Consider the following 11,033-nt stretch of genomic DNA (forward strand, 5'->3'; position numbering starts at 1 on the left):
GTCTCTGACCAAATCTGAGCAACTAGCTGACTGGCCAAACATCACCTGTACTGATCATAAGTGAACTTCCACAGCAACTAGTGTTAATATGCACAGGGGTTTTAGTCTCTGACCAAATCTGAGCAACTAGCTGACTGGCCAAACATCACCTGTACTGATCATAAGTGAACTTCCACAGCAACTAGTGTTAATATGCACAGGGGTTTTAGTCTCTGACCAAATCTGAGCAACTAGCTGACTGGCCAAACATCTGTACTGATCTGAACTTCCACAGCAACTAGTGTTAATATGCACAGGGTTTTAGTCTCTGACCAAATCTGAGCAACTAGCTGACTGCCAAACATCCCCTGTACTGATCATTTTCCACAGCAACTAGTGTTAATATGCACAGGGGTTTTAGTCTCTGACCAAATCTGAGCAACTAGCTGACTGGCCAAACATCACCTGTACTGATCATAAGTGAACTTCCACAGCAACTAGTGTTAATATGCACAGGGGTTTTAGTCTCTGACCAAATCTGAGCAACTAGCTGACTGGCCAAACATCCCCTGTACTGATCATAAGTGAACTTCCACAGCAACTAGTGTTAATATGCACAGGGGTTTTAGTCTCTGACCAAATCTGAGCAACTAGCTGACTGGCCAAACATCCCCTGTACTGATCATAAGTGAACTTCCACATCATGACCAAATCTGAGCAACTGACTGGCCAAACATCCCCTGAACTAGCAACTAGTGTTAATATGCACAGGGGTTTTAGTCTCTGACCAAATCTGAGCAACTAGTACTGATTGAACTTCCACAGCAACTAGTGTTAATATGCACAGGGGTTTTAGTCTCTGACCTGTAGCTGACTGGCCAAACATCACCTGTACTGAAGTGAACTTCCACAGCAACTAGTGTTAATATGCACAGGGGTTTTAGTCTCTGACCAAATCTGAGCAACTAGCTGACTGGCCAAACATCCCCTGTACTGATCATAAGTGAACTTCCACAGCAACTAGTGTTAATATGCACAGGGGTTTTAGTCTCTGACCAAATCTGAGCAACTAGCTGACTGGCCAAACATCCCCTGTACTGATCATAAGTGAACTTCCACAGCAACTAGTGTTAATATGCACAGGGGTTTTAGTCTCTGACCAAATCTGAGCAACTAGCTGACTGGCCAAACATCCCCTGTACTGATCATACGTGAACTTCCACAGCAACTAGTGTTAATATGCACAGGGGTTTTAGTCTCTGACCAAATCTGAGCAACTAGCTGACTGGCCAAACATCACCTGTACTGATCATAAGTGAAGTTTTACAGCAACTAGTGTTAATATGCACAGGGGTTTTAGTCTCTGACCAAATCTGAGCAACTAGCTGACTGGCCAAACATCCCCTGTACTGATCATAAGTGAAGTTTTACAAGCAGAAGTAACTCCCTGCTCCCCATCAGTGCAACTATTTACTCATGACATGTTGATTGCTGTTATTTTCTGACCAAGTAGGCTCTATCACTCTGTTAATATGCTTTATAACACTTGGCCCTGATTTACTTGACATGGCATTGGCAGATATATAAAGAACAGGTAGGCTGTATCCCAGAGAACTATTCTATGTTAAATACAAACATTTACAGGATTTGTTTTCTGCGCTGTTGTTGGAGACATTAGTTGCCGTGTCTGACTAAAACTGTCAACGTCTGGCTACATTAATCCCTGAAGCACAGTTTCCATTCAGACCTGTTGCATTCAGCACTTGGCATGGGTAAGGAGTGACAGCCTGGCATGGACATGAGGGTGATATCTGATGACATTTCTGATCCTAATCCCAGCATGCTCTGTCTGTCTCTGCTCTGTTTCAGGTCCGCCTCGGACGGAATGACACAAAACCGCCAGCGCCAGGTCTGGAGGATCTATTATATCTATACGGTATGGTCTCCATCTTACACAACAGAACTGTGCTCTAAAGTTGTTACCGTCACAAATCTGTCCTCTCAGACAGACAAACGTCCCAGCACTCGGCTTGAACAGAGTAATCCAGAAACTTTTCCTTTATTACAAAAGCTGACCATTATCCAAATGTTTTTCAATGTTACATTTCTCTCGCTTGTTGGTTGTGTTTCTTGAGTGGAACCCTTATATTTAGTGCTCTTTGAATAGCAAACGTGAGTAAATAGATAAAACATATGTTCTATGGGGTTCATTAATTAAAATGGTCATAATGCACCTTTTCATGGCTATATTGTATAATGCAATGAAAAAGCCTGAGGATCCCGCAGTTGCTCATAGTCCTTTGTGTTGCTGTCAATAGTCTTTGTAGATAGGCTTGGGTGGTATCCAGATTTTCAGACCGTTTCTGTACCATGCTGAAGTATATGGTATTACTGAATGTGCACACAAGGGGTGCTATTTAAAAATGTATACAGTACCAGTCAAAAGTTTGGACACCTAAGGGTTTTTATTTATTTATCCTATTTTCTACATTGTAGCATAATAGTGAAGACATCAAAACTATGAAATAACACATATGGAATCATGTAGTAACCAAAAAATGTATTTGAGATTCTTGAAAGTAGCCACCCTTTGCCTTGATGACAGCTTTCCACACTCTTGCTATTCTCTCAACTAGCTTCATGAGGTAGTCACCTGGAATGCATTTCAATTAACAGGTGTGCCTTGTTAAAAGTTAATTTGTGGAATTTCTTTGAGCCAATCAGTTGTTTTGTGACAAGGTAGGTTTGGTATACAGAAGATAGCCCTATTTGGTAAAAAACCAAGAACAGCTCAAATAAGCAAAGACAAATGACAGTCCATCATTACTTTAAAACATGGTCAGTCAATCCGGACAATTTCAAGAACTTTGAAAGTTTCTTCAAGTGCAGTCGTAAAAACCATCAATCTATAATCTATCTAACTAAAACTGGCTCTCATGACGACAGCCACAGGAGAGGATGACCCAGAGTAACCTCTACTGCAGAGATAAGTTCATTAGTTAGCTGCACCTCAACTTGCAGCCCAAATAAATGCTTCACAGAGATCAAGTAAGAAACATCTCGACATCAACTGTTCAGTGACTCAGGCCTTCATGTTTGAATTGCTGCAAAGAAACCACTACTAAAGGACACCAATAAGAAGAGACTTGCTTGGGCAAAGAAACACAAGCAATGGAGATTAGACTGGTGGAAATCTGTCCTTTGGAGGTGTATTGGTGTGGGGTTGCTTTGCTGGTGACATTGTTTGTGATTTTAAATAGTATTCAAGGCACACTTAACCAGCATGGCTAGCACAGCAATACGCCATCCCAACTGGTTTGCGCTTAATGGGACTATCATTTGTTTTTAAACCGGACAGTGACCCAACACGCCTCCAGGCTGTGTAATGGCTATTTGACCAAGGAGAGATGGAGTGTTCATCAGATGACCTGGCCTCCACAATCACCCAACCTCAACCCAATTTAGATGGTTTGGGATGAGTTGGACCGCAGAGTGAAGGAAAAGTAGCCAACAAGTGCTCAGCATGTGTGGGAACTCCTTCAAGACTGTTGGAAAAGCATTCCAGGTGAATCTGGTTTAGAGAATCTGTCATCAGGGCAAAGGGTGGCTACTTTGAAGAATCTCAAATATAAAATATATTTTTATTTAACATTTTAGTTACTACATGATTCCATATGTGTTATTTCATAGTAGAACAATAGTAAAACTAAAGAAACCCATGAATGAGTAGGTGTGTCCAAACGTTTGGCTGGTACTGTGTGTATTATTAGATAAGTATTCAACCCTGTGAGTCAATGCATGTTAGAATCACCGTTGGCAGTGATTGCTGCTGTGGATTTTTCTGGGCAAGTACCTAAGAGTTTTCCATACCTGGATTGTTCAACATTTGCTTTTTTTATGCTTCATGCTCTGTCAAATTGGTTGTTGAAAAAATGGCGCCGGAAGAAATGGCAGCAGTTTTACGGGCGGTAACCAATTGTGCTATGATGTGGGTTTTTTTCTCATTATTTGTAACTTATTTTGTACACAATGTTTCTGCCACCATATTTTACGGTAAAAAAAGAGCTTCTGGATATCAGGACAGCGATCACTCACCTCGGATTAGACAAAGATTTTGTCTTCAACAAGCAGGACGCACAGGACATGCTCCGAACACCCGACAATGCCAACATCCCAGTTATTGGCAAGAGGAAGAGACACAGGTACAGAGGACACAGAGCGGGGTACCTCGTAAGGATCCGCAGAAGGCGAGTGGGAAAGCTGACGTTACCGTCAATATTACTCGCCAATGTACAATCATTGGACAGTAAATTAGACGAGGTACGATCACGAATATCCTACCAACGGGTCATCAAAAACTGTAACATCTTCTGTTTCACAGAATCGTGGCTGAATGATGACATGGCTATTCATCTAGCGGGATATATACTGCACCGGCTTGATAGAACAGCACACTCCGGTAACACGATGGGAGGGGGGGGTCTTTGCATATTTATAAACGACAGCTGGTGCACAAAATCTAAGAAAGTCTCAGGATTTTGCTCGCCTCAAGTATCTTATGATCAACTGAAGACCAGACTATTTGCCAAGAGAGTTCTCATCTATACTTTTAGTGGCTGTTTATTTACCACCACAGATGGATGCTGGCACTAAGACCGCACTCAGTCAGCTGTTTTAAGGAAATCAGGAAACCACTCACCCAGGGGCTGAGCTCCTAGTGGCCGGAGACATTAATGCAGCAAAACTTAAATCAGTTCTACCTCATTTCTATCAGCATGTTAAATATGCAACAAGAGGGGAAAACATTCTAGATCATCTGTACTCCACACACAGAGACGCGTACAAAGCTCTCCCTCGCCCTCCATTTTGGCAATCTGACCACAATTCTATCCTCCTGATTCCTGCTTACAAGCTCAAATTAATGCAGGAAGCACCAGTGACTCGGTCTATAAAAAAGTGGTCAGATGAAGCAGATGCTAAACTGCACAGACTGGAACATGTTCCGGGATTCTTCCGATGGCATTGAGGAGTACACCACATCAGTCACTGGCTTTTTCAATAAGCGCATCGAGGACGTCGTCCCCACAGTGACTGTACGCACATAATCCAACCAGAAGCCATGGATTACAGGCAACATTCGCACTGAGCTAAAGGGTAGAGCTGTCGCTTTCAAGGTGTGGGACTCTAACACGGAAGCTTATAAGAAATCTCACTATGCCCTCCAACGAACCATCAATCAGGCAAAGCGTCAATACAGGACTAATATTGAATCGTACTACACTGGCTCCGACGCTCGTTTTATGTGGCAGGGCTTGCAAACCATTACAGATGACAAAGGGAAGCACATCCGCGAGCTGCCCAGTGACACAAGTCTACCAGATGAGCTAAATTGCTTCTGTGCTCGCTTCGAGTCAAGCAACACTGAGGCATACATGAGAGCATCAGCTGTTCCGGACGACTGTGTTATCACGCTCTCCGTCGCCAACGTGAGTAGACCTTTAAATAGGTCAACATTCACAAGGCTGCAGAACCAGATGGATTACCAGGATTTGTGCTCCGGGCATTTGCTGACAAACTGGCAGGTGTCACTGACATTTTCAACATGTCCCTGATTGAGTTTGTAATACCAAAATGTTTCAAGCAGACCACCATAGTCCCTGTGCCCAAGAACACTAAGGCAACCTACCTAAATGGCTACAGACTTGTGGCAATCACGTCCGTAGCCATGAAGTGCTTTGAAAGGCTGGTAATTGCTCACATCTACACCATTATCCCAGAAACCATAGACCCACTCCAATTTGCATACCTCCCCAACAGATCCACAGATGATGCAATCTCTATTGCACTCCACACTGCCCTTTCCCACCTGGACAAAAGGAACACCTACGTGAGAATGCTATTCATTGACTACAGCTCAGCGTTCAACACCAAAGTACCCTCAAAACTCATCACTAAGCTAAGGATCCTGGGACTGAACACCTCCCTCTGCAACTGGATCCTGGACTTCCTGACGGGCAGCCCCCAGGTGGTGAGGGTAGGTAGCAACACATCTGCCACGCTGATCCTCAACACTGGAGCCCCTCAGGGGTGCGTGCTCAGTCCCCTCCTGTACTCCCTGTTCACCCACGATTGCGTGGCCAGGCACGACTCCAACACCATCATTAAGTTTGCAGACGACACAACAGTGCTAGGCCTGGTCAACGACAACGAGACAACCTATCCCTCAACTTAACCAAGACTAAGGAGATGATTGTGGACTACAGGAAAAGGAGGACCGAGCACGCCCCCATTATAATCGACGGAGTTGTAGTGGAGTAAGTTGAAAGCTTCAAGTTCCTTGGTGTCCACATCACCAACTAACTAGAACGGTCCAAACACACCAAGACTGTTGTGAAGAGGGCACGTCAAAGCCTATTCCCCCTCAGGAAACTAAAAAGATTTGGCATGGGTTCTCAGATCCTCAAAATGTTCTACAGCTGCACCATCGAGAGCATCCTGACTGGTTTTATCACTGCCTGGTATGGCAACTGCTCGGCCTCTGACAGCAAGGCACTACAGAGTGTAGTGCGTACGTCCCAGTACATCACTGGGGCTAAGCTGCCTGCCATCCAGGACCTCTACCCCAGGCAGTGTCAGAGGAAGGTCCTAAAAATTGTCAAAGACCCCAGTCATAGACTGTTCGCTCTACTACCGCATGGCAAGCAGTACCAGAGTGCCAAGTCTAGGACCAAAATGTTTCTCAACAGCTTCCCAAGCCATATGACTCCTGAACAGGTAATAAAATGGCTACCTGGACAATTTGCATTGTGTGCCTCCCCCCAACCCCTCTTTTACGCTGCTGCTTCTCTCTGTTTATCATATATGCATGGTCACTTTAACTATACATTCATGTACATACTCCCTCAATTGGCCCGACTAACCGGTGCCCCTGCACATTGGCTACCCGGACTATCTGCATTGTGTCCTGCCACCCACCTCCCGCCAACCCCTCTTTTACGCTACTGCTACTCTTTGTTTATCATATATGTGTAGTCACTTTAACCGTGCCTACATGTACATACTACCTCAATCAGCCTGACTAACTGGTGCCTGTATATTGCCACGCTACTGTTATTTTTCACTGTCTTTACTGTTGTTTTTATTTCTTTACTTATCTATTGTTCACCTAATACCTTTTTTTTTTTTTACTTAAAAATTATCTTCACTCTTGGTGAGCAACTCCAGTTTAGATTTGGCCTTGTTTTAGGTTATTTTCCTGCTGAAAGGTGAATTCATCTCCCCGTGTCTGGTGGAAACCTGGTTTAGTCTACTTTTCTTGTAGGATTTTTGCCTGGAACAACTCCCCAGTCCTTAACAATTACAAGCATACCCATAACATGATGCAGCCACCACTATGCTTGAACATATAGAGTGGTACTCGGTAATGTATTGGATTTGCCCCAAACATAACAGTTTGTATTCAGGACAAAAAGGGAATTGCTTTGCCACATTTTCTTTGCGGTACTACTTTAGTGCATTGTTGTGACAAGGATGCATGTTTTAATGAAATAATTGATTCTATACAGGTTTCCTTTCACTCTGTCAATTAGGTTAGTTTTGTAGAGTAACTACAATGTTGATCCATCCTCAGTTTTCTCCTATCACAGCCATTAAAATCTAACTGTTTTAAAGTCACCCTTGACCTCAAGGTGAAATCCCTAAGTGGTTTCCTTCCTCTCCGGCAACTGAATTAGGGAGGACTCCTGTGGTATTTGTATTTTTTCAGTATTGAAAATCATGCCATATGTATATTGCCCAGGCTTATACTAGGTAAGTACTGCATCAAATTTGTCATATCAACTAATGCGATGTCTTTTTCCAGGAGTGGACCTGGAGCTGTGGGCCCATGAACACACATATGAGAGGTTGTGGCCTGTCTATGGCTACAAGGTCAGTTCCCATGTGAATAATCACTACATCACACACTCTCCATGTCATCAGTGTTTTGTCTGAAGAGCCTTTAATGTTCCTCTTCCAGGTCTTCAATGGGAGCATCGAACAGCCTTATGTAAACCCCAAAGCCCCAGTACATATCATCACAGGCTCTGCTGTAAGTAGACCACTGCTTTGACCACTCCTTTTTCAGTCAATGGGGGGTGTGCTGTGGTGTATAAATACACATGAATAAATGCACACATGAGTTGGTCATCCCCATATAAGAGTGGTGTCAGGACCGCACCAGAGCCTCAGTCCTGTTCCAAATGTCAGATGCCTGAGGATGAGCTTTAGGGAGGCATGTGGCTCTCCAGAAACAACATGAACCTTTGACTGAAAATGGGACACTATAGACTATCAAAGGACTGTGAAGTAGCATACAGTGCTTAGTGAAAGTCTACACAGCCTTGCAGTTTTAATATTTTGCTATCTAAAATTTCTATCTGGATTTCTTCACTGATCTGCACAACCTCCACATTTTCCAAGTAAAATACTTCTTCAGAAATAACAAGTCTTAATTGCAAAGGTCTTCACACCCCTTGCTGAGGTACATCTAAATAAGTTTAGGAGAAAATATTTTCATACAAAATCATATTTGTTGAATGAGGTCTATCTGTTTGCAAAAGTAGTGGTTCTCATGATTTTAGTTCTTGTGTCTAAGTTCCCTTGGTTGAATGTCTAACAATTCAACCGCAAAGCCACCAATGAGATTTAAAAGCATGTCTGGGATACATTTTTAAACAGGAATAGATCAGGGGAGGATAAGAAATGATTCCAATAACTTTTTGGCCTTAATTTAAAACCTTCAGGTTTGGATTAAAAGGATCGGGCCCTTTTTTTTCATTTTTCACCTAAAATGACATACGCAAATCTAACTGCCTGTATGTAGCTCAGGACCTGAAGCAAGGATATGCATATTCTTGATACCATTTGAAAATAAATACTTTGAAGTTTGTGGAAATGTGAAATTAATGTAGGAGAATAACACATTAAATCTGGTAAAAGATAGTACAAAGAGGGAAAAAAAACAAGCATTTTTTGTGTACCATCTTTGGAATGCAAGAGGCCATAATGTATTATTCCAGCCCCGGTGCCATTTAGATTTTGGCCACTAGATGGCAGCAGTGTATGTGCAAAGTTTTAGACTTATCCAATGAACCATTACATATCTGTTCATAATGTTGTATCAAGACTGCCCAAATGTGCCTAATTGGTTTATTAATACATTTTCAAATTCAGAACTGTGCACTCTTCTCAAACAATAGCATAGTATTCTTTCACTAATAGCTACTGTTAATTGGAAAGTGCAGTTAGATTAACAAGAATTTAAGCTTTCTGCCCATATGAGATATGTCTGTCCTGGGATTTTTTTGTTACTTACTACCTCATGCTAATCATATTAGCCTACGTTAGCTCAAACCGATCCCGTAGAGGCCAAATCCAATATAACATATCAGAGTGAAACCCTCTGTATTTTCAACTATTGTGGTGGCAGCATCATGTTATGGGTATGCTTGTCACCAGGAGGGACTGAGTTTGTCATGATCAAAATAAATATGAAAGTAGCAAAGCCCGGGTAAAAAGTTAGAGGAGAACCTTATAAATATCTAACCCTGCTGGACAATGTGGTTTTACTGTAGAAAATGTTCTTTAGGGGGAAGAAAATGATATGTAATCCCTTTTTTTATTTTATTTTTATTTTTAACTTCAAGTCAGCCAAATCTATGCTGTGCAAGGGGTGTTTAGACTTTCACTAGGCACTGTAGGATGGCCTGTAGATATCTATGGTCTTTTCAGGGCTGCCGTGAGAATCATGATCCGTTCGTCCCTAATCCGAGGGACTGGAGTGCCTTCCGCAGTACAGATTATGGATACACCCGCATGCAGGTGCACAACACCACCCATCTGTACCTGGAGCAGGTCTCCGATGACCAGGTGAGCAGAGAGGGAAGTCCTCAGTTCTATAACTATGAAGTGAATGATCTTCTCCAATCTCTTACTGATATGTAATACACTTCATGGGGAAAAAAACAAGTCATTGCCCTGTTCATTCAGTTTTGTTGGCTCAGTGATAAAGGAGAATGCCTCTTTGTCGTTCAGTATGGTAAGGTGATCGACAGCATCTGGGTGGTGAAGGAAAAACACGGATTCTCAGCCTGGTTCTGAAGACCCCAAGAAACCCAGCCAATCAAATCAACATCTCTTCTCAGGAAATGCACTTTGAAACCTAATCATGGTGAACTGCACTGTTGACTGCTATCAAACCAATCATAGGAAAATTATTATTTTCCAAATAATGGATATCTTTGCACACAGGCCCATCCGTGGAGGACCATTAGGGATTAGACACATGTTTCAGAATGGGAGGAAAAGCGAATCTTCAGATTTCAAACTGTCTGCTCATATTTATGCTGTCTTCTGTTGGTTATTCAAGAATCAAGATGAAATCAGTGAATTAGCTGAGCACATTGAGAGAGGCCCAAACCTGAGGTGACAGTTATTTTATACAGTAGATCACAATCATATCTCTGTACATCTTAGTTTCATTCAAATGGGCACAATGTGGTTAGTTTCCCATGATAAATGGTTGTAAGGGGCCTACATTTTATAACAGTCTACTCATATTGCTACCTAGATTTGTATGTATCTGTTAAATGTTTAACATAAAAAAATGTATATTGTTAGTGAGAAAGGAACAAACAAACGGTTGTTTAAAGCACCAATAGAAAAATGCTATGATTCAATGTAAATCGTCTCATTTTACTGTCTTGTTAAGAATGGTACTGTAAAACAAGGCATCAGACTTAACTATATCAATAAATCCTGTCTTTTCAAGTGTATGTCAGTTTCTCCAGAAGTAGCAGGCACCTGGCAGGCGACCTCAAACAAATTGGCTTCTTTAACTCAACCTGCCCTGAGTCCTCACAGGCACACTAAGGGATAGTACCACCAGGCCATATCCTATCTGCTGCACCAAGCACGTTTTCCACTGGCCAAGAACTGGAAATATGTTTAAAAGATCAAGTCTCTCATCATTCCATCAAGATGACTGATCCTTACTTGGCGAATCTAAAACGCTG

At 42.3% G+C, this 11,033-nt stretch overlaps 1 protein-coding gene across 1 annotated transcript in view; it reads left to right on the plus strand.

Annotated features, from left to right (window-relative positions):
• The window catches only part of acp7 (acid phosphatase 7, tartrate resistant (putative)), a 25,475-nt gene extending 14,687 nt beyond the window's left edge, over nucleotides 1-10,788 (plus strand). Inside the window, exons 10-14 of the mRNA XM_035742797.2 lie at nucleotides 1,849-1,915; nucleotides 7,841-7,908; nucleotides 7,997-8,068; nucleotides 9,751-9,888; nucleotides 10,054-10,788. Of these exons, the coding sequence (XP_035598690.1) occupies nucleotides 1,849-1,915; nucleotides 7,841-7,908; nucleotides 7,997-8,068; nucleotides 9,751-9,888; nucleotides 10,054-10,119 (411 nt within the window). The 3' untranslated portion in view covers nucleotides 10,120-10,788. The remainder of the gene's footprint in view (nucleotides 1-1,848; nucleotides 1,916-7,840; nucleotides 7,909-7,996; nucleotides 8,069-9,750; nucleotides 9,889-10,053) is intronic.
• Nucleotides 10,789-11,033: the final 245 nt, after the last annotated feature.

The sequence above is a fragment of the Oncorhynchus keta genome, chromosome 29, assembly GCF_023373465.1.
Source record: "Oncorhynchus keta strain PuntledgeMale-10-30-2019 chromosome 29, Oket_V2, whole genome shotgun sequence".
Taxonomy (NCBI): Eukaryota; Metazoa; Chordata; class Actinopteri; order Salmoniformes; family Salmonidae; genus Oncorhynchus; species Oncorhynchus keta.